The 24,851-nt window shown below is 38.1% G+C and overlaps 1 protein-coding gene across 8 annotated transcripts in view; it reads right to left on the reverse strand.

Moving 5' to 3' along the window:
- Positions 1 to 24,851, reverse strand: part of LOC127421751 (RNA-binding protein Musashi homolog 2) — a 418,524-nt gene that overhangs the window by 22,279 nt on the left and 371,394 nt on the right. For 4 of the 8 annotated variants that reach the window (XM_051664842.1, XM_051664839.1, XM_051664837.1 and 1 more), the window contains exon 11: positions 17,765 to 17,884. The exons of 2 other annotated variants lie outside the window; for them this stretch is intronic. In XM_051664842.1, coding sequence (XP_051520802.1) covers positions 17,765 to 17,884 — 120 coding nt within the window. The remainder of the gene's footprint in view (positions 1 to 17,764; positions 17,885 to 24,851) is intronic. 2 more of the 8 variants (XM_051664843.1, XM_051664840.1) reach the window with 1 other exon arrangement.

Genomic DNA, 24,851 nt, shown 5'->3' on the forward strand with positions numbered 1-24,851 from the left:
ATACTTTTGTATTGTATTGTATTGTATTCTATTGAATCCTATCCATCTTTGAGTTTGCTGTAGATAGAGGTACTAACACAGTACAGATCAAATAAGGACACTGAGGTCACAGTTAATTATTTTTTTTTTTGTTTAAAAGCATTACATAAAACATACTGACCTTAATAGATATTTAAAAAAAATATAATGTTTTTGAAATGCTAATTAAATTCAGCATCCATATGAAATACAGCAAGCAGGACAATAACTTCAGAATACCACTCTCTGCTTGTTATTCTTTGTATTTGGTTAATGCATGGTTAGCCAAATCACAAAGCATTGTGCACCCATGTTGGGTGTTGTGAATAATGTATTCACAAAACATCTATTTAATATAAGGATTTCCATGTTTTATTTTATTGCGCGTGTGTGTGTGTGTTAGTCAATCTGCACAAATTATTAAGAGTAAAAAGATGCTTTTGCATATTATATACAATGGCTGCATAAAAGTATTTGGAAATATTAAAAAACATAAATGTCATGGCATTAGATAACAAAATATCAAACTAAGTGGCATTTATTTTAAATAAAGATAGCACAAGCACACTTTTCAAGCAAAACATTTAACTTCAAAAGATGGTTGGTTAGGTTTTGAATAATATAACAATGGACATGCCAATCAAAATTAAGACACAAGGAATTTGGACACTTTCTGGTTGTCAAATTTAGTGGAACATGTCCATAGTTAATGTCATAAACTGCACATGTGGTTACTTTGCTATGGCAGCTATGTGAACTGACTTCATACATCCACAAAAAAATCCCTATGGGGTTAGAAGTATTAGCAAAAATTACTTGAAAATGCAGCGCAAGTTCTGAGAAATGGTTTAACATCACTTATTTGATATTTTGTAATCTTGTCATTCATGCATTTGTAAATGTAGCTTAAGTGTTCAAATACTTTTTGGGGACACTGTGTACAGTGGAAAGAAAAAGTATGTGAACCCTTTGGAATTAGCTGGTTTTCTGCATTAATTGGTCATGTGATCTCATCTTCATCAAAGTCACAAGTATATACAAACACAATGTGCTTAAGCTAACAACATACAAACAATTATAATCTTTCATGTCTTTACTGAACACATCCCATTAAACATTCACAATGCTGTGGATAAAGTAAATGAACCCTTGGATTTAATAAATGGTCGATCTTCCTTTGGCAACAATAACCTCAACAAAGCGTTTCCAGTAGCTGCGGATTAGACCAGCACAGCATTCAGAATGAATTTTGAACAATTCTTCCTTACAGAACTGCTTCAGCTCAGCCACATTCTAAGACTGTCTGGTGTAAATGGCTCTTTTGAGGTCATTCCATAGCATCTCTATTGGGTTAAGGTCTGGGCTCTGACTGGGCCACTCCAAAAGGTGAATTTTCTTTTTTTGAAGCCATTCTGTAGTGGATTTACTCTGATGTTTAGGGTCATTGTCCTGCTGCATCACCTAACTTCTACTGAGCTTCAGCTGGCGCACAAGCACGATATTTTGATAAACTTGGGAATCAATTTTTCCTTCGATGATGGCAAGCGGTCCAGGCCCTGAAGCAGCCCCAAATCATGATACTCCCTCCACTGTACTTTAGCGTTGGGATGATGGTTTCATGTTGGTATGCAGTGCCCTTTTTACACCACACGTAGTGCTGCGTGTACAATTCTTGATCATAAGTCTTCTGAGATCTCTTTTTTGCGAGGCATGGTCCATGTCAGAAGATGCTTCTTGTGAAAAGCAAACTCAAAATATTTGAGTGCTTTTAAGTTAAAGTAGCTTTAACCCACACATCCAATCTCGTTTCATTAAATGGATGCCATGTTTGCCAGCTCCTGACTCTAATTAGCTTTTGTTGACATCATTTGCCTAGGGGTTCACATACATTTTCCAACCTACCCTGTGAAAGATTGAACGATGTATTCAATATGTACAAGAGCAATACAATAATTTGTGTGTTATTAGTTAAAACAGATTGCGTTTGTTGATTATTGTAACTTAGATGAAGTTCAAACCAGATTTTAAGAGAAACTAATACATAAATGCAGATAATTCCAAAGGGTTCACATACTTTTCCTTGCCACTGTATATAATAAGTGACAGTATTGGCAAATGTCCTTTATATATGCGACACAACCAGAACAATTATTACATAATTTCAAAACCAAACTCACACCTATTTCTCTGTGAAAAGCAGACAAATGTGAGAAGAGATAAGCTCGCACTTGAGAAAAACAAGAATATAAGAACTGAGGCTGTGTAATTAAGCTGACCTCTTCCTGCACTGCCTGCTATAGATGAAACACTGTGAACTTCAGGGAAGGTAAAAGATGGATCTCACAAACTGCAGTGTACCTACTAACTGTTTACAAACAGCCAATACAGACCCTCTGCTAAGGTTTTATATTAGACAGCCGTTCAGCTCAGGGACTGTCTCATTAGAACAACCTTGGTGAAGTACTATATTCCATATTCTTCCTCTTTTTCCTCTTCCTTAATTAGTTTCAGAGGATCTCAGATATACACAGTAGAAAAAATGAGGTCTACAGCAGCCTATATTTAAGAAGGGTTGAGGGAGTAATAAAGAAATATAAATAAAGGAAAAGAAAAAAGAAATACTGATTCTGGGCCTGGGCCACTGATCTCTCTCTGAGGCTGTAGCTGTGCAGGTGGTGCTCTCTGCTCCAACCTTCTCAAATCACTCATTAATTATCTGGCTCTAGTCTCCTCTTCGCTAACTGCTCACCTCAGCGCGAACCTTGGGTCTACTTTAATGTTGGCAAGCACCAACGACTGCGTTTTTGGTCACTGAGGCTTGTTGGTATCAGTTAAACACTACATGGCCAAAAATATGCGAAAAAAAATTCTACTTATTAACAGGTTTGGCTATTTCAGATGCACCCATTACTAACAGGTGCATAGAATCAAGCATACTGTCATGCAGTCTCCTTAGTCCTTTATCATATAAAAAAGACAGGGGTGTACCAAGCCCTCTTTGTGCATAATGCTCTGGGTAGGGTTGCACCAACTGTTAAATTGGGACATAAAGTATAAACTAAGAGCACTGTAACTACTAGTTAGCTTGTAACTAATCAGTGCCTAATTTAGTTGCAACAATAGTTCTTAATGCAAGACTTAGCTAGTATGTCTCCGTAATGTGTAGTCACATCACATGATGTTTACCTTTATTGATCCAATAAGTAGCCTTCTTATTTGTAAACAGAAGTGTTGAAAAACCATGCATTTCAGTTTTATTTTGTTACAGTTGATATTCAAACCTCTCACTTAGGGCCTAAATGTCAGCATTAATAAACACAATTTCCACTGAAATGTGATACGAAAAAATAAGTAAATATAATAAATAGTACATTTAAATAGGTAAATAATAATATTTAAGAACTGCATCTACAATTATTAAGGGGAAATAAATAAATATTAATATAACAAACTGGAGAAATGTATATTTTTTTATTTTAATATCCTACATATTTTGTTACATTGGAACTTTGCATGCCAGTAACACCAAAAGACGCACTGTTTAGATCGGTTTCATGCTAAGAAGTTAGTTTGCTAAGAAGTTAGTAAATGTAAAGTAGTGTAAATTTCAACATCATCATATGCAAAGGCTTCCGTAAATATTTAGTTTATATGTAGAGTTACACTTCACCTAAGTTTAATTCTGAAATGCTCAAATATTTTGTAGTGGGTAAATAGTGCCCATTTATGATATAACTAGTATAAGTTGTAACCTACGCATGGCTGGTGCTACCGGTGCCTGGGCACAAAGCAAGGTCCATAAAGAAATGGTTTATTGAGTCTGTTGTGGAAGAACTTGACTGGCCTGCACAAAGACCTGAATCCCATTGAACACTTTTGGGATGAATTGGAACGCCGACTTTGAGCCAGGCCCAATCGCCCAACATCAGTGCATGACCTCACTGATGCTCTTGGAAGCAAATCCTGCCCCTGCTCCGAACATCTACTGGAAAGCCTTCTGAGAAGAGTGGAAGCAGTCAGGGAGGATCTGCTCCTTTATAACACCCATGGTTTTGAAAGTAAATGTACAACAAGAACAATTGTTCAACAATGGGTGGGGTGTTTGGGTGTTCACAAACCTTTGGCCATTTAGTACAGCTTTTTCAGGGTCATTTTCAAAAAAGAGCAAATCAAAAATATGTGTTGCAGATTTCTGCTTTTGCATTCTGTTTTGGGGCCTCCAAAACAGCCTGAGAACATTCACAGGCATTATTAAAGCACTGAAAAGATCTGTACATTTAATAAAAAGGAACAAGCATGAAAATCTCAGTCCTGCCAGTACCTAAATTCAAAAACACAAATACTGTGAAATAATCACAGATGCATCCTGACATCAAAGCACTTTCCCCACTAACTGAGCAAAAACAACGGAAATGCCTGAGGTATGCTCAAAATCTTCAAGTGTTCCAGGATCCCAGAGAGGAGAGGGAAGCCCACTCCAGCACACACATCTTTATTCATTTAAGGAAAGCAACCAAAAATGCACTTAGGTTGAATCCTCTCTAATAGATGGGCATCCTTGAGGTTCAAAGGGAACCCTGGACGTGCCTCTTAATTAGACAAGCTGTCATCCTGTCCTGTTTCCCCTGACCCTTCTAATTAGATCTTTAAAAACAAACAAATGAAGACCTTTTACAGGTGCGAGTGACGTAGCCTGCCTCGTCCCAATTGTCTAACGCTCCCCAGTCTGTTATACATGACAATGCCTCGGCCCTGCTGCAATCTGCATAAAATTCCATCTAATTTTCACAGAGCGGGAACCGCGGGATGCAAAATACGACATTACCGCACATACAACAAACACACCTGGTTTCTTTGTTTGCATTGACATAGCAAATTAGACTTGAAAAGCTGTTCGTTTTAATGCGGTTGCAGCAAAGGTCTTATCTAATAACGGCCAGCAGAAATTACGTTTATTATCCAGGTAGATCACGTCCAATGACAGTGTTATCTGAAGCAGAAACATGGAATAAAACACAGTTAAAAAGTGCCCATTTACTGTCTATAGAGAAAGCCATCTGGTGGAATAGGGCTGCTTGATTACCTTCGCCGGCTAATTCTCTCTCAGAGCGCATGCAAATCATTCACTTTGACCAAGTGGAAGAGAGGAATGAGGGGGAAAAAAGTGGAGCTAAATGAAACAGCCGTTTTTAAACATCAAAAGTTGCCACAATAATGGCTCCTCCATGGCTTCCCCACTGTATTCTACACTGCCAATCAGTTAAAGAATGGAACTTGGAATGTTTTATGCCTCAGTGAATAACTTGCAATGGAGTGAGAATGCAAAAAAAAAAAAAAAAAAAAACGCGTGCAGGGTGTGTCCCTCCATTAATAGGCACATATTTTTGTGCAAATAATTCCTCAAACTAAAACCCCACAGTCAAACAAAACAAAACGCTCATAAAAAATCTTTTCTTCTCCTTTTACAAAAACAAATACTCCATGTCGTGTACTGCGGGCCTCTCCCCTTCGCTCAGAAAGAAATCTAATTACTCTATAATGTCAGGTTTGCGGGGGGGAGTGTGTGCATCGTTGACAGGTGATAGATGCGCAAACTCACTTCCAGCGACTTGATGAATAGCGGTGTAGAAACGTGAAGCACTCGTTCACAGTGGGCGTACGACATCACCTCGTCTATTCATCATTCTGCCTCTGTGCGCCAAGCCGAGGGCCATGAACACACTCTGAGGTCATGTCAGAACAGCTGGGAGTAGGTCATCCAGATGTGCCTTTGTCTGGGCAACATCTGCAAAGACCCCAGACCCCCCAGCAATAGGAGGGATGGAGGGACTGTTGCGGGGTGGGCAGGCTCAAAATGGATGCACTCTGGAAGGTTGTCAACTGCACCATTACAAAGCCCATCTGGGTACTTCAGAGCTGTTGCTGAGATGAAAGCACTGGTTGCTTTTTACCCCCCTCCCCACCAAAACACACCACCACCACGGTCCAGCTTTATGTTATTATACATAATATCTGTCAGAGCGGCATCAAGAAACAGATACATAAATACATGAATACGTAAATAAGAGGCCCTTTTCTCAGCTGTTTAATGAACAGAGAGTAGCAATTTGTTATGGCTCTATGCATACACACATTTTTTGTTTTCTTCATCAAGTCACATTTTAGTCAAGACTGCATTATTCCAGACCACTCAGGCCAAGATTAAGAAGTGTGGTTAAGGCCAAATTTGAAATCATTAATGATAATTATTAATTATATAACATAGTTATATAAATCATTAATATTAATTATTAATTATATAACATAGTTATATAATTTTACAATAACTTTACATCAGTCTTTACATACAAAATAATGGAGTATTTTGTTAAGAATAATGCAAAGACTGCAGTAAAATTTTAAATGCAATATAGATTGTTCACTTCTAGTTAAACAATAAGCTAAACAATTAATATGAAATGAGATTTTCTGTACTAAATTTATTGTCAAATAATTTTGTTTATGGGACTTTCATAGTACAATTGAGACCAGACATGAAAATGCATGGAGATCGAGAGGGAATGGGATCGGGATTCAAACTTGCATCCCTGCGAGCACAACGGCTCATGTGTTGCACACAAATGCATATTTATTGCCGCAGTTCAGACACTCAGGCAGTCATCTTGACATATACACGTACAGTACACCCACTTGATTTTTTGTTTGTTTGTTTGTTTATTTATTTATTTATTTATTTATTTATTTTTTGGGGGGGGGGGGGGGGGGTCATGCATGGGCCTGTTTGTATTGATCTGTTAGGTTGTAGAAGTAATTTAAGCTGTATAAATGCCTAAGGGAACCCCATGTTTGCAATTCTCTCTAAAAAATAAAACAAAGTGACATATTTCACAACATCAAACAGTCCAACAACAAGAAGCAAATTATTAAAAGTATCAAGAAAAATGCTCTAACACACACACACACAAACAACACCACCTCACGATACGATACATCACAATATCATTATTTGATTCGATTACGAATCTATTCCAATTTCAATTCCAATTAATTTGGGTATATTTCAATTATATACTGATGTCTGATGAAGAGCATGTAGCTCGAAGCATCATGTTTTTGTCTCTTGGTGAGCTCATTAAATTGATTTGGAAGTAACAGTCTGCCAACTTGTGTGTTTACATGATATAAATACACAAATATTTCTAAAGCATCAATACAATATCATGAGAAAAAAAGTACTGCGATTTATCGATATTTATTATATCTGCACAGCCCTATTTTTAATCATGCCACCTTCATTTTGGTCTTTCGTTAAAAATTAATTATTCTTGGAGATACTTGATGAGCTCTGTGTTTTACAATGGCATTGAGACAAAATTCTGTTCATCTGGCAGAAAAGTCTAAGGAACATGAAAATGTGTATGCATTGCAATTTAACATCATGTACAGTCGGCTTGTTACTGAAGAAGGTGAGCGAGAGAAAAAAAAACCTTAGTCTTTCTCTGTATGGATCAGACTCAGAGCAGTCAGAATGGCTCACACCTGACCTGTCAGCAGTCTTTTACCACAATTAGCCTGCTGATGTTAGCGAAATACTGCCATTTACAGAGTCTTTTCATGGGGGGACGATGGAAAAGCTGACATTTCGCAATGTGACTTTCAAACACTTTTTAAAAAAAGCTCAAGGACCGTGGCCTGCCTTGGAAATAGCATTTCACACAATCATCTACTCCAGGCAGAAATGTCAGTCGCGGAGAGAGAATCCGTACACTCGAACAAAAACACAGACTGGCATTCTATAAAAAGCACTGACCCTGCAATTCCATACTAACAGAGACATTATGTTTTATCTCCCACCCTCTCAATCTCCAGAATCTCTCTCCACTTGAAAAAAATCCCAGCAGCACTCTTCCCGTTCAACACATCCTCTACCAGGGTGTCAATAAACTTGTCAAATGTGCCTCCAAATTAGCTTTGAAATTTCCGAACATCCACAATTAGCTACCTCATTTCCACCTGTGTCATCTTTAAAGAATTACAAGCACCCTTCCAGTGCCTCCAGAGTGCATCATTCTCCATTCAGAGATGGTCTTTTGTACTCACATATTTGAGTAATTATCATTACTACACATCCCTCCCAGCTAGAGATGCCATCTCATAAATTGTCTATAGATAATGTTTCATCATTTTGTGCTCGTGTAGCTTAAAATATATGTACACGATGGACGAAAAATCCTGATTATTTGAGACAGAGCTTCATCCCAGAGTAGACATTTTTGTTAACTGAAACAATGTAACAGAATAGAACATAATTAGACCAGGAAATGACCATAAATTAATATTACCTATAGTTTTTGGTACACTGTATATTATACAATTTGAAAACAGCCAATCTTCAATAAATGTAAACTATTTAGAAGATGTCAATTAACACATTGAGCCCTTAAATTACTTGAATTAAATCTATCTATCTATCTATACATACATACATATACATACATATATATATATATATATATATACTGAAAAACTAAAATTAAACTGAAAACCCTGTTTTCAATTTTTTATTTTGTAAATGTTCCAGACTGAGCTTTTGTTTTGTGACATAGCTTCATCCCAGAATGGTGTTTACCAGTGTACTTAAACGAAATGTAATATTTTTTGTTAACTAAAAAAATAAAAATAATAATACTAATAAGACAATAAAAGGACCATGAAATGACCATTAATTAATTTTAGTACAGTTTTTGTATTAAAAATATTTGAAAAAAATTGAATATGCCATCTAAATATACTGAAAATGGAAATATTTTGAAATGTAAATAAATATACATTTCAATAAACTGAAAATCTAAAACTGAACTGAAACTAACAGTCTTGGAGTGAAAACTAACAACAACCAAACTAAATTGAAAAGTCAAATTGCAAATGCAAATAGAAATGCAAACTAAGTAAAACCTCCAAACCATTATAACAAAAAAATCCTTATTATTTGAGACAGAGGTTTCATTTTGTGACAGATCCTCATCCTAGAGTAGCACTCACACCATCGCACATATAGGTGGAGGTAGTGCAGAAGCGGACAGCTAGTCATGAGATGGTGAAAACACACATCTGTCTTCATCAGCAGCGTGACAGACAAGTATGAAGTACGTTTCATATTTGCAGCATGGGCGACTGGCACCATCGAGATGGGCTGGCCTAGATTGCACCTGCGGCCTGCGGAGACCGCAGCGAACGAGGCAGACACAGCTGCAGTCTAGGGCCTGTCTGTCAGTATACGATAGCTAATGGAGAGTGACACAGGTTTTCTGTGCTGCCTGCCTCACTAACTCACACGCAAAAACACACACACACATAGCATACTTTAACCTCACCATAGAAGAGGATAGTGCAGGAATGAGGGACAGATGGATGGAGAGAAAATGGCAAAGCTTGAAAGAATTTGGAGGGAAAAGTCTCTCCCAGGGACACACCAGTGGCCCTTTGTCCCCAGCCCAGGTGAGCCAAGGTGCTGAGGTTGTCAGGTTTATAGTTCTAGGATGTGCTTTTGCGAGATTTGCAGTGTCAGGTCTTGTGCATCTCCTGTGTGTCACCTCTCCCTCTCTACAGTCAAAGAGCTCAGAGTAAATGGGGCGGCGCTGTCAGAATGTCATTCGATGCACACATTTATTTTGACATGCTGTAGGGGATCTCAATAAGTCACATATTGTTTTACACCCTTCATCAGACACAAGTATTTTAAGGGGTATAAATGAAGGGGTGAACGAGAATTAGTACTTTCAATCTAAAGCACTGAATGGAAAAAGCAAATCTTGAAGGTGAAACCATTAATTTTTACCCAGAATCCAAAGACAAGAAATGGTGAATGTATAGACATTTTTGCTAATATTGAAAACATATGCAATCCCCTAACATAATACAATCTTTCCAAATCCAAGTTAATACACATGACCAGCAACTTAGATCTAGGGAACTATTTTAAGAGAGCTAACGCTAAGTGCAGCACTATGCCAAAAGTCAATGGGCATGGCCATGAAGTTTTGGTATTTTCGTGCAAACATGCGCTAAGTCTAGGCGCAAGTGGATTAGGCAAAATCGCACGAGCCAGGCGCTAATCGGGTCAAGTGCAATTTAATTCTGAGGTCCTTCTCTGATTATTGCAGCGTCTGCATCCTATTATATAGACCATCCCATCAAGCACCAGCGATATAAACAAAGACAGCAAATTCATAAGAAGTTAGTAGTGTTAATGGACTGCATGCAATTACAGAGGCGTCATTTACAAGAATAGAAATATGGAGGGGACGATGGAAAAGCTGACATTTTGCAATGTGACTTTCAAACACTTTTTAAAAAAAGCTCAAGGACCGCGGCCTGCCTTGGAAATAGCATTTCATACAATCATCTACTCCAGGCAGAAATGTCAAGTGCAATTTAATTCTGAGGTTCTTCTCCGGTTATTGCAGCGTCTGCGTCCTATTATATAGACCATTCCATCAAGCACCAGAGATATAAACAAAGACAGCAAATTCATAAGAAGTTAGTAGTGTTAATGGACTGCATGCAATTACAGAAGTGTCATTTAGAAGAATAGAAATATGGACTTATTTTGTACATTAACTGCATCCTTGTTAAATGGCACACGCTCATTTTATACGCACAGAAAATGTGGTTCAGGATATGGATTAAGGCTCTGTTAAATTATAGAGAATGTAAGTATCATTAATAATTTTCATCTACTGACACATAAATCATGGCTAGTATTAGCAGTGATTGTACCAGCACGCACTTCACTTCTATCGGTCAATTTAGATTTTGAAATATTAAATTAATTTATTGAAACACGAAAAAATTTAATACAAAAAATATATCTAAATTAAAATTACACTTCAAACGAAACGAAAAAATAATCAAAATAATTAAGTGGTCAAAAAAATCATAAATCCAAACATTTCTTCCACCGGCCCCTTTTGCAGTGACTTAAAAATCACTCAACAACAACAGGTAGAAAAACACTAATACAACCTTAGGTCATAAATACAATTTGTAAATATAAACATAATAATAATACTAATAATTGAAAAATAAACCATTACATATAGATAGTTTGACACAAATCTCATAAATTTTTGTTTCATAACACGGCTACAACAGCGATTGTCAGATACATAATCTGATGTTCCACAATATTCTCAGAGTTTCGACCTGAACTTTATTAACACCTGCTGGTGGAATCTCCAAACTGAATTTGGACTTTGCACTGAAAACAGATATGGTATTAAAACGTCTTAGAGCAATGACCTATTTCTCAGGAAAATAGCAAATTGCACTTTGCGCCAATTTATTAAAATACAATACACCCACAGTTTGCGTGCATACACCCACAGGTAGCAAAAAACACTCTCACTCAGAATTTGCACTTAGAATTAGTGCTCTCACGAAAATTGGATAAGACGTTGCGCACAGTAATAGCATGTAGCGTAGCTTACGAAAATAGTGCTCCTAGTCTACGATTTCTACCAGAACCACTACTACAGAGGGATGCAGTCAATTAGGAGACACATATAGGTCCAGAAAAGCAGATGAGAGAAATTGTAAAAATTGAGAAGTTTTTTGAGAAAGTTTCAAATAAAAAGAACAAGAAAATATAGAATATTGTGGTGGAAGGAATAAAGAATGAAGAATTGGCAAGTGTTAAAGGGATAATTCACCTAAATATAAAAATTCTGTCATCATTTACTCCACAGGTTGTTCCAAACCCGTATGATGTTCTTTCTTCCATGAAAGTGAAAGGTGACTGAAGCTGTTAATCCCTAGTAATTCTGCTTAACATCTTTGTTTGTGTTCCACAGAAGAATGTTATATGGGTTCAGAACAAACAAAGTTTCTTTCAAGGCAAGTCAGTCCATTTTGCAGCCATCTTGGGAACACTCCCAGGCAGCTATTGTAAAAAAAAAAAGTACAGCTCCTATCTACTTGAACGAGGAAAGACTAAAATCTCCACAATGGTTGGTCTAGATTACAATCAAATAACATATTTCAAATCAGAAGTAAAAACTGACCACAATGGTATCATAAATTGTGCCTGTTTAGCTCAGATTACAAAAAAAAAAAAAAAAAAAAACACGACTTTTTAGGCTGGTCCAGCTAATGCACATGTGTGTTCTCAAGTTAATTGACAGGCGAAGTCTGTATCTAAATGGTGATTGCCTGTTTTACCTGAGAGACTTGTAGACTTCCTTTTCTACACCTGCCATATTGAGTGTTTCAATTCCTTCCATTAATTGTAATACAAGTGGTCTGTCTCGAGCTAAACAGTCTCTGGAACAACATGAAGGTGAGTAAATGATGAACAAAGTTCCATTTTTGGGCCAACTATCCCCCCTTTCAGCACCACGGGTCACAATAGGTGTTAAAATACAACAGAAAAAAGGTGTATGACTGAACCCAAAAGATCTGTAAATAAAATAGTAAGAGGACACAGGATATGATTGAGAGGAAGAACAAGGAGGAGGGGGAAGTACAGGAGCAGGGACAAACCTCCCGCAAGTCAACTGGTGTAGTCTCTGACTTGCACACACTGGCTTTCAGCAAGGCCAAACCAAACGAGAGAAACAACAGAAACTTGAACATCGGCCTGGCGTCTAACTACACCAACACATGCACAGTTTTTTATTTGTTTTTGTAGTTCGTTGCAGGTGCATTTTCTTTTCTTTTGAAAACATATTAAAACTTATCATGCAACTTTCTATCACTACAATAAATCTGGGGTGCTATTTTCATGCTGGTGCTTCAAATTAATTCAAGTTTGTGTAAAACGTTGAACCAATTTGAAAAGTAGCTTATACTGTACATGTTGCCTGACCCTAAAAAGTCTGATTACTCTGTTTCACAGGCCAAAATTACACAGAGAGGCAGCATCTGGTATGGCGTAGTCTGCAACCACCGAAGCCCATTCATATTACACACACCATTTATTCTAGCTAAAGTATGTGTGTCATTTATTTTATGACTTCAGCAGCAATAAATAATCATAAAAAGAAGCGGCTTTGGATGACTCAGGTCTGTGGATTTGAATAGTCACATTATAATATTAGATCAAAAGCAGGTGGAGAAAGAACAACAGCCCTTTTTTGATTGATGGAGATTATGAAATTATGGCATCCTAAATGAAGGTGGGGCCGCCTGCAACGTCACCATTTCACCAGAATCCTGGGGCCCTGGAGTGCGACAGCTCATCAGTCAGACTGGAGCCTCTGACTTTCACCGTACCCTTGCTGGTAGGTTGGCGCAGGAGTTAACTGACTGACAGTCGGCACGCAAACACATCTCATCCTCCGCCTAGCAGCAAATGTATGCACAGCAGGGGTGTTTAAATTGTGCTGCGCAATGGAGATCAGTTGGGTAATAGATGATGAGGCTCTTGGAAAAGGTCATCCTTAAATGTCAGTGCTCTGTCTCAATGGCTTTCTCACTTCTGTCACAACGCAACCATGGAGTGACTCCATCAGTCATAAAAGAGTGCAACTGCACCATCAGCTTAAGATACCAGCCGTAGGGGGTAGGTGAGGGGGGCAGTAAAGAGGGTGGTAAAATAACTACAGTTGCCTGCTCAGTTGAGTCCTCATAAACTTGGTTCAATGGGCTTGGAACATACTTAATGAAGTTTCTCTCCAAAACCCATTGTAATCCAATAAGATTTCAATCTTTAAATAAAAATCAGGCTCATTGGACCTATTTGGCGTGGGCAGTATGACCAAAGTCACTGTATCACTGTAACGGTCTACATCATGATTTTGCTGGATATTCAATTAAAAAAGGATTATATCAGAGCTGTCAAAATTAACAAGTTAACATATGCAATTAATTAAAAAAGTTTAACGCGTACATTTTTCTTAATCACGTTTAACGCATTGACCGTTAATAAAGCATGAACCAGCATAAACACTTGTTGAAAGGGCGGAACCTTTGCGATGTGTCCGCCCAAAGTCATTACACTGATGCACACACCACAAACATACACAGCAGTGATTCATGTCAATGATAAAGTGATGGGCAAAGGAACTCTTAATGTTATTAGTTGTACAAAACAAGCCTAGATGGAACTTGTGAAGGCGCATTTTAACTACCACAGAAGCACGAAAAGTCTTAACTATTACCAAAAAGCAGAATGAGATGTTTTTGTCTGCAAGTGCTTTTCATGTGGAGTTCAAAGCGGCGCTGACGCTGATGCTCTGACGTGAATCATGAATGCGGCTTTATGACTGCTGTAACAAAGTGGATAGCCACAGTCTGCCGGCTGATTTATATTGTGGAGGATGAGAGTTTAAGAGATTTAATGCTCATTGCAATGAATATGCAACCTATGTGGGGTCTACTTTCTATTAGTCAACCTCCTACTTAGTCTTTGGGAAATGTTTAATGTGACTTGAATTGCTGCTATTTTAATGCATTTCTATATTTTTACTGTGGAAGTCTTTGTTTGGAAAAGGTTAATAAAACTTTATATTGTTACGTATTGTTTTTTTTCCTAAGAAGCAAATAAATGCATTTTGACAGGAAATTAAGTATATTTAGCATTAAATTTCAGCACTTTCAAAATTTGCTATTAATCACAATTAACTATGGAAAATTATGCGATTAATCGTGATTACAAATTTTAATCGACTGACAGCACTAGATTACATCTTAAATGTGAATTAAGTCCTTAATAAATGAAAGCTATTTTAACATTTTATTATTTTCAATAATATTTTCTATGAACTGGATGGCCAAAAAACAAAAGATAGGACTATTCATAACAAATGAATGAAAAGTCTGGGATCAGTGCAAAAAGATTTTTCAGATTATAAATTCTGATTGGATGAGTCACATTTGAAGCAATTGCAAAATATGAAATAATTGCACACCTGTAACCTCATATCAGTTAAAAACCATAGAATCTCATTTCAAAACCTAAATTTTTTGCAAATTAATTTTTACATGGCTCGTTATACATGGCAGTTTTTTTGTGTGTGTGTGAATTGACTGCTAAAGGTGATAGAACAACAACTTTTATTCAGTAGATTATCAGTTCATAAACTCTTTTTGCCTGGTTCCTAACATAATCCTTTCTTATGACATCAAAACAATTTTACTATAGAGCATGACATTAAAGGCGAAAATATATTTCAATGTTTACATTACATAACCAATTGCACTTACAGTGCAAGCTTGTTTGAACATGATCAAAATGAACAATAGTACAAGGGTACAAGTCCAGAAGAGCATGCAATTCGGCACGTAAGCTGAACGTGTCATTAAAGCACCACAAAATAACGTGGTTGCTTCAGCAATTGCGTTTTTCATGTCAAATTTGCTTTTTATAACACTATCGGTTTGGTTTAGGTTTAGGATTGGGAGGTTGGTTTTGTTCATTTAAAACTCAGAGCATTAACCTTAAAAACCTGGTTTGGGAGAATATTTAACTCAGGAGAACTTTAAGCACCACACAGTAGATATTTCACATTGGAACTGCCTTGATACCTGTAAGGAACCACGTAATTTGCAAAAATGTACCTAACAAACACCACTAAACAATACAAAGCAAGTTCTTCGTCGTCTGCTTTGTTTGGGACACGTCCCACTCTGTATTTCTGCATTATTGCATGTTTGTGTGTTGATCTCATATGTAAATAATGTAATGTAGACCTGCTCACTAATAGCTGACCAAATACATGCCAGCCTCTAGTAGGTCTTCGTCAAGCAGACAAGTACAACCATAAGCTATTTAAGAGTCTAAAAACGTCAACGGCGAGCACCACCCGGGATAGCATTTCATGTAGTTCTCGTTTTAAACTCAGAGCCTGTTCCAAACAAGCCTCCCGTAATTCACCCATATTAAACAGAAATGAGATGCAGAGAGCTGTTTTTTTCCAGGCTAAGTTGGTTTCTTTAGCCGAGTGCTAATCAGAATCAAACTTGTCTGATTGGGTGGAGAGGCATGACTGATTGGCTCACGCTCTGTCGACTGCGTTCTTTCAAACCGTGCGCTGAGCCACGTTTACGCCTGTCTGCCAATTACACTGGGGTGGATAGCTGTCTGCTGGAGAGCAGGTGTCAATGGAGTGAACTCAAGTGTGTGTGAATGTGAGTCAAAATATGCAGTTAATGTATGCGTGTGTAAGTAAGAGGGTGTGGTATGTTTGTCTGGCATGTCTGCGTAGTATTTGTGATAGACATAGCATTGTGTGACTGTCACTTTGTTCCAAAAGCTTTTTAGGCAGCATTTTAAGGCATCATAGGCGCACTATGGAGGCAAAAGGTGTTCAAAATGGTATATACCTCTAAGATAACTCATTTTGTCCAAAATGTCTAATCCAACATTGCAGATATCCATGGAGAATTCATAGAAAATTTGTGGAAAAGCAGTCCTAGAAAGTATTGCATTGAGCTCAGGTAAAAAACTAAATAAAAAAAAACTAAATCCAAGACGGCAGGCGAAATGTTGAACAAGACGACATTTTTTGTTTGTTTTCTAATTAAAAATGGACAAAGTATCACATTGTTAATTAAGCAACATGCAAATAGAGCAAACTCTATTGGAATCAACTGTAAAATTTAAATTAGGAACACCATTTTTGGAGAGCATTTCAAATCAGTCACTTATGAGGTTCTTAGTCAGGATGCTGCCTTAGAAGGTAACTACCTATGTAGGCAACAGATTGCAAGGCAGCTCACTAGGTTTTGGAACATAGCCTGTGTGTGTACATAAATAGACACTGCCAGAACTTGGGACCTCATCACACATCCACTCCAGCCCCACTTTCTGATGGCCAATTAGACAAGGCCATCATTTCCCATCATGCTAAAGGCCAGATGTCAGTGAGAAGGCCGAGGGCTGTTCCTTCCTGCTGTTTATTTATTTAAGTATCCTTGTGTCTTACAGACAAAGTCAGATTGATAGATTAAGCCATCCAGCCTCCAAATCAATAGCCATGGAGGAATGAGGGAGCGACTGGGAACTGTTTAATGTGCAGACTGTGTTTTCTAGTCAACGGTGAACAAAAAGTTTGTCCGAATGACAGAGGAAGGCATTAACGTCTAAGAGCGCTGGCGAGTAAATGTGAGTACTTGAAAAACCATGAGAAATGAACAGGCTCAGCCATGTAGTCTGTGTGTAATGGCGTTGGGGGGGGAGGGGGGCAAGGGGTTAGCAAAACATATATTGCATCTACGGTAAAGAACAACCCTACTGAAAAAAAACCCCAGCCTAAGTGGGTTTGCTGATCTGGTCTGATGGTTTTAGATGAATTTTGGGGACTTTTCAGCAGGTCAGGCTGGAAGACCAACTTAAGTTAAAACCAGCAAAGACCGACAAACCAGCCTAGGCTGATTTAAGTTGGGGGGGGGTTGGGTCAGCAAGGAAATGGATGTGCAAGCAGAAACTGGACCCTGTGCTCTGATCTGTTACCAATTTCCCTAACCATAATCCTGACTTTAACTAAATTAAGAAAAAGAGAGGAAAAACTGGTCCCAGACCATCAGCTTGGGGGCAACTTCTGCTAGCACCATAAATCACATCTACAACAGGAAGGAGGAGTGGAAGCAGGCAAGAGCCTTGAGCCCTGGCCTTTCCCATTAACTACAGAGTATGCGTGTGTATTTGTGAATGCATGTGTGTGTAAGAGAGAGGACAGAGGCGGCTAGAGTTAAGAGCAGCATGGAGAGAGCAGCAGTCACACAGATCTACGGCCATGGCGTTTACCTGGCCCTGTGCTCTGAGGGTATGCTGCGTAGCCGCCTCTTCCACGGGCCCCCCTACCTGAGCCACGCGCTGCCGCCACTGCTGCTGCTGCTGCAGGACCGTACGCTGTTGCCTGAAAGCCTGTGCGGGAATGGGGGAAGGGAGGGGTGAAGTAAAATAGAAGAGGAGATGTGAGGGAAAAAAGAGAAAAAAGGAAAAAGTAAGAAAGACGAGGAAAAGGGGAGCAAAGTAGAAATGAGAGGAGAGGTGAGGCAAAAAAGAGCAGAAAAGGGTGGAAAAAGAGAATAGTGAATGGTGGAGTGTAAAAGAAGATACAGACCAGAAAATGGGGAGTAGTGGAGGAATGAGAGTAGAAGAGAGAAAAAAAGAGAAGAAAAGAGTGTAAAAGAAGGATATGGGACAGAAAATGGGGAGTGGTAGAGAAATGAGAGGAGAGTAAAAAAAAAAAAAAAAAAACCAGAGTAGAAAAGGGTAGAAAAGTGGAATAGCGGGGAAAGAGAAGGAGAGTAAAAAGAGTAAAAGTGTGTGGAAAAGGGGAGTAGTGAGGAAAAGGGAGAAGAGGAGAGCAAAAAAGAGTGGCAAAGGGTCACGGAATGAGATTGAGGAAAGTAAAAGGAGGGTGGAGAGGAGAAATGAGAAGATGGAAGGAGAAATGAGGAGAGGAAAAACAAGAGTGGAAAGGGGAGAGGAGAACAAAGAGAAGGAGAAAGGGGAGGAGAGGAGAAAAAGTGGAATATGGGAGTAGTGATGAGAGGAGAGGAAATTAGACGAGAAAAAAGAAGAGGGAAGGAGGAATGACAAGAGAATAAAAAAAGAGTGGATAGGGGTGGAAAAGGGGATTAGTGCAGTGAGGAGAGATGAGGAGAGGAAAAGAGTAGAGTGCAGGAGAAAAAAATGAGTGTAAAAGGTGAGCAGTGAAAGTAAGAGAGGAGAGAATAAAAGAGCAGAAAATGGAAGCAGTAAAGGTAGGAGAGAAGCAGAAAAGGGTAAAAAGGAGAGGGAAAAATGAGAGGAGAGGATAAATTAGAAAAAAAAGCAGGAACAAGCTACCTCTCAACATTTCCTGACTCAAACTGTGACTTGCTGCAGTGTTCTTGCAGGTTTCTGCAGATATAATGCACAAGCAGCAGTGGCCCTAATGTACTCTGGGTTTTTTTGCATGGGTGACCATGTTGCTTAGCTTATCTGTTCAGAGCACACAGCAGGAGGGCCACGAGCGAGGATCAGCCTTCCGGATGTGATACTGAGCTTATACAGTCAAGTTACTCTGATAAACTAATTAGATTTGTTGTCATGTGAAATGTACAGGAACTAAAATGCTTCTATAAGGCATTAATGGTGGAAATAAAGCAGTGTAGTACACAGTACATAGAACTCACAATTATCCAATAGCCTAACATTAGCCTGAAAAGAAACAGCACTTTGCAAAAGAAAACCCTCTTGACCTTGAACAAAAAGAATCACTTCATTTGTTGGTATCAAAAGAAGGACTGTAAGCTAATTGACTATACCAATTAAATTGATATTCTCTGACATAAGTGGCATGTAATAAGTATAGTCGGTAACACTTTATTTTATGCCTGTTGACATAAAGCATTAAAAATATATTCTTTATTATAAATATGTTCCTAAAGTGGTCATGATCAAGACCCTATTTCCAGTGTAATTGTGTTATATAATGCAGTTTTCTCTTTAAAGGTATAACCATGAATATGTACACTGGCGGACAGAAGTTTGGAATAATGTACAGTGCATCCGGAAAGTATTCACAGCGCTTCACTTTTTCCACATTTTGTTATGTTACAGCCTTATTCCAAAATGGATTAAATTCATTATTTTCCTCAAAATTCTACAAACAATACCCCATAATGACAACGTGAAAGAAGTTTGTTTGAAATCTTTGCAAATATATATAAAAAAAAAAAATAAATAAAAAAAATCACATGTACATAAGTATTCACAGCCTTTGCTCAATACTTTGTTGAAGCACCTTTGGCACCAATTACAGCCTCAAGTCTTTTGGAGTATGATGCTACAAGCTTGGCACACCTATTTTTGGGCAGTTTCTCCCATTCATCTTTGCAGGACTTCTCAAGCTCCATCAGGTTGGATGGGGAGCGTCGGTGCACAGCCATTTTCAGATCTCTCCAGAGATGTTCAATCGGGTTCAAGTCTGGGCTCTGGCTGGGCCACTCAAGGACATTCACAGAGTTGTCCCGTAGCCACTCCTTTGTTATCTTGGCTGTGTGCTTAGGGTCGTTGTCCTGTTGGAAGATGAACCTTCGCCCCAGTCTGAGGTCCAGAGTGCTCTGGAGCAGGTTTTCATCAAGGATATCTCAGTTTGGCCGGGCGGCCAGCTCTAGGAAGAGTCCTGGTGGTTCCAAACTTCTTCCATTTACGGATGATGGAGGCCACTGTGCTCACTGGGACCTTCAATGCTGCAGACATTTTTCTGTACCCTTCCCCAGATCTGTGCCTCGATACAATCCTGTCTCGGAGGTCTACAGACAATTCCTTGGACTTCATGGCTTGGTTTGTGCTCTGACATGCACTATTAACTGTGGGACCTTATATAGACAGGTGTGTGCCTTTCCAAATCATGTCCAATCAACTGAATTTACCACAGGTGGACTCCAATCAAGTTGTAGAAACATCTCAAGGATAATCAGTGCAAACAGGATGCACCTGAGCTCAATTTTGAGTGTCATGGCAAAGGCTGTGAATACTTATGTACATGTGATTTTTTTCATTTTTTATTTTGAATAAATTTGCAAAGATTTCAAACAAACTTCTTTCACTTTGTCATTATGGGGTATTGTTTGTAGAATTTTGAGGAAAATAATTAATTTAATCCATTTTGGAAAAAGGCTGTAACATAACAAAATGTGGAAAAAGTGAAGCGCTGTGAATACTTTCCGGATGCACTGTACAGATTTTGCTGTTTCGGAAGGAAATTGGTACTTTAATTCATCAAAGTGGCATTCAACTGATCACAAAGTATAGTCAGGACATTACTGATGTAAAAAACAGCACCATCACTATTTGAAAAAAGTCATTTTTGATCAAATCTAGACAGGCCCCATTTCCAGCAGCCATCACTCCAACACCTTATCCTTGAGTAATCATGCTAAATTGCTTATTTGATACTAGAAAATCACATGCCATTATGTCAAACACTGCTGAAAGCTACTTTGTTTGTTAAATGATATTGTCTTTGTGTTTGTTTTTGAGTTGCCACAGTATGCAATAGACTGGCATGTCTTAAGGTCAATATTGGGTCAAAAAATGGCAAAAAAGAAACATCTTTCTCTAGAAACTTGTCAGTCAATCATTGTTTTGAGGAATGAAGGCTATACAATGCTTGAAATTGCCAAAAAAATGAAGATTTAATTGTACACTACAGTCTTCAAAGACAAAGGACAACTGGCTCTAACAAGGACAGAAAGAGATGTGGAAGGCCCAGAAACAACTAAACAAGAGGATAAGTACATCAGAGTCTCTAGTTTAGTCTCCAAATAGACGTCTCACATGTCCTCAGCTGACAGCTTCATTGAATTCTACCCACTCAACACCAGTTTCATGTACAACAGTAAATAGAAGACTCAGGGGTACAGGCCTTATGGGAAGAATTGCAAAGAAAAGCCACTTTTGAAACAGAAAAACAAAAAGAAAATGTTAGAGTGGGCAAAGAAATAAATACATTGGACAACAGATAATTGGAAAAGCGTGTTATGGATCTTAACCCCATTGAGCTTTTGTGGGATCAGCTAGACTGTAAGGTGCATGTGAAGTGCCTGACAAGACAGCCACATCTACGGCAAGTGCTACAGGAAGTGTGGGGTGAAATGTCACCTGAGTATCTGGACAAACTGACAGCTACTATGCCAAGGATCTGCAAAGCTTTCATTGCTGCACGTGGAGGATTTTTTGATGAGAACTCTTTGAAGTAGTTTAAGAAGTTCTGAACATTTTTTTTTTCAAATTGTAATAGTAATTTTTCATGTTATTAATGTCAATACTATACATTGTGATCAGTTGAATGCCACTTTGGTGAATAAAAGTACCAATTTATTTCCATAAGAGCAAAATCTGTACATTATTCAAACTTTTGGCCACCAGTGTAAGTGTTATAAATTAACTGTGGCTACAATTATTTATGAAAAGACATAATGCATTACAATGTTTATTATAAGCTCTTATAAAGTAAATACCCTTATAATGCATTTTATATACTGGCTTACAATATACTGTTACAAAAATCTCAAAAACATTGGCATGCTGTAGTTCCCTTGAAGAATAATACAATTTTCATCTTACCACATGTATATTGTTGTATTCTCCAACAAATTCTCCAACAAAGAGATGAAAATTAAAAGCAATGGGTTTGGAAGCAACAGTGTGCCAACATTTTTATGATTTTACGTTGTTACTCTAGTCAGCTGTTATTCTGCATTGACTGTGGTTTGGATGTAAATGCTTTACAAGGTGTGTAGCATTCAGTATAGAGTTACAATCTAGTCTATATCGTCCATTTGCCTGTCTGTATTTGCATCCATATTTTTAGTTTTATTTGTCTTTAGCATTACAAGACACATAATCAGACATTAATTTATCAAAACAATGAGAATAGTCGAGCAGTCTCACTTTCCATAACACCTCACAAATTCTTGCTATAATGCAGGCTGAAAAGAAACACAAGACCAGAGGCAAGTCGGAAACTGCAACTCAACTTCCAGAAAGGCAGAGAAATACACCACGAGCCAGAAAGATGATCCGGTGGAACACTATAGGGTTAAATCCAACCATGACCGGCATCGGCAGCACAAAGGCAATATGAAAATGGCTCCATGCTCCCGACACTTTGTAGTCCACTTAAGTCACTTATCTCTGTGCTGTCGCTCATGTTTGGGCGGGGGAATGAGGGAGCGAGACAGAGACGGAGAGTCGTAAACCCGAGCGGGCGAATCGTCCTCCGTCGCCAGCCGTGGCAGTTTATGCCTCGCAACTCAATCAATCAGCAGGATAATTTGGTCTCCAGGCAGTGTGAAGTGATGCTCCAGCCACGCTGGTCCCCGGGTGTTGCACAGGGGCCGTGATTTGTGAACAGGGATGGATGAAAGTGTCTCCATCACCTCCATGGTTTAGTGGCTCTTTATGGCGTTATTACGAGATTAGGCATCAGGGATTAATTGCTCGCTTCTAAATGCCTTTTAATTCTCTTTAAGCATGTGTTACACGGGGGAAGCAAACAGGTATAGCACAGCTAAAGGAGAGGATGCGATGCATGTGTGCAAAAGTAAACAGATTCAGGTATATACACAGTAGACTGTGGAGGCCAAGATTCATGTTCACAAGAAATTGTCTTAATGAATTCATGCATGGCTGCGTTCTGGTAACACAATGGCTCTGTTCTAAAGACCAGTGAGCTGCCATGCTGCCTACATTGGCAGCTGCTTTCTAAGTGGCCGTTGAAACCAAATACGTTCTTGCGCTAAAAAAAGCAAGACGCGGCATAAAGAAAAGAATATAAAGCAGGTGTCTCGAGACAATTTTTGTTAACTTGATACAGCATTAAAAAACCCTTGCACTCCAGCTCAAGATGTTGAAAAAACAACGAGGCAACTGGATGGTAAATGTTTAGCTCTCACCAGTGATTGTGTAGTATAGTCCTGAAGTATTCAGCAGCGAGATTCTTTCAATGCGCGTTGAGAGTAAAAGTTGTTCTGTGTAATGTGTGTCCAAAGATGAGATCCATGCAACCCATTTGTCACTGAATAATGTCTCTTTTAATACCTTTTCTGTTGTCTACAGTCAGTTGTTGATCAAAAACAACAAAAAATAAAAATGTAATTGTAATCACACGAAGTACAGATGAAATAAAGCCATTCGAGTCCTCTCTCATTAACGTGCACTCATTTATAGATGCTTTTTTTTTTTTTTTACAGAAATGCCAGTTTTGTTAAAGAGACAGTACCGCTTTTTGGCACGTGTTCACCAAATCAATGTAAATACTTGTAGTACAAATGATGCAATTAAACAATATGTAACAAAAAATTATATATGAAATATAATATCTTATTTATTGATTGAATACATGGATTTGTTAAAACTAATAAAATATAATTAGTAAAATTAATATTTTCGTAATGTACCAAGTTAAAAGGTCCCTTGTATAATTAACAGCATTAGCTGGGAGAGAATTTATTTAATTTGTAGGCAAAAGGGACATTATGACTGAAATATACCCATTTGAATAGATATCGAATCGGAATCGGAATCTAATCTAGAGCTTGTGATTCAGAATCGAATCGGGAAATCTGTATCAATACCTAGCCCTAATAGAAATACAATTGAAAAACAGCGTGGATGGATGCAAAATGTGTTCAGTGAAAACGACCCCCAACATTCCAACCAACTTACAACTGATTTCAAAAGAGTTTGACATTTGCTTGTTACTAATCTAACGAATGAGTGTAAAAATACATTGCAAACACAAATACTTAAATTTCTAAAACCATTGCAAATATTGTAAAAAAATAAAAATAAAATACATTTTTAATTACACAGAACTATTTTTATAGATACTTCTCAGTACTGAAGGACATTTTTATAATCAACATTTTAACAATCAATATTATCTCAGCTCGTCTGCTATCTTGGATGCGATATGTGATGCTGCCTTAAGTGCCGTTCACATCGAGCACATTTTTGTGAATGTCTGCACTCTTTTCCAATTGTTTTCAAAGTAAATGTGCTAGATGGACGTCTTGGACCGATGTGATGAGTCCAACTGTTTTTCTGTGTCTAGCACTGGACTGCCACGTTTTTTTAGATGCCGTTTCAGGTAAAAAATAAAAATAAAATTCAACTTTGAATTAGTTGTGCTGTCGCTTTTTTAGTGCAAGAACGCATTCGGTCTGAATAGCCTATTAGAATTTGGGTTGAACAAAGTCTCTTAGGAGGAAGCATAATTAGGTTGCACACCTTTTGAAACTTTTTCTTTTGTACGATACCTTAAAATTCTGTCTCTGTATGCAGCTCATAGGTTTTGGAACAGAGCAAATGAGTAAAGGGCTATCACTGGCTG

Source organism: Myxocyprinus asiaticus, chromosome 31 (assembly GCF_019703515.2).
Source record: "Myxocyprinus asiaticus isolate MX2 ecotype Aquarium Trade chromosome 31, UBuf_Myxa_2, whole genome shotgun sequence".
Taxonomy (NCBI): domain Eukaryota; kingdom Metazoa; phylum Chordata; class Actinopteri; order Cypriniformes; family Catostomidae; genus Myxocyprinus; species Myxocyprinus asiaticus.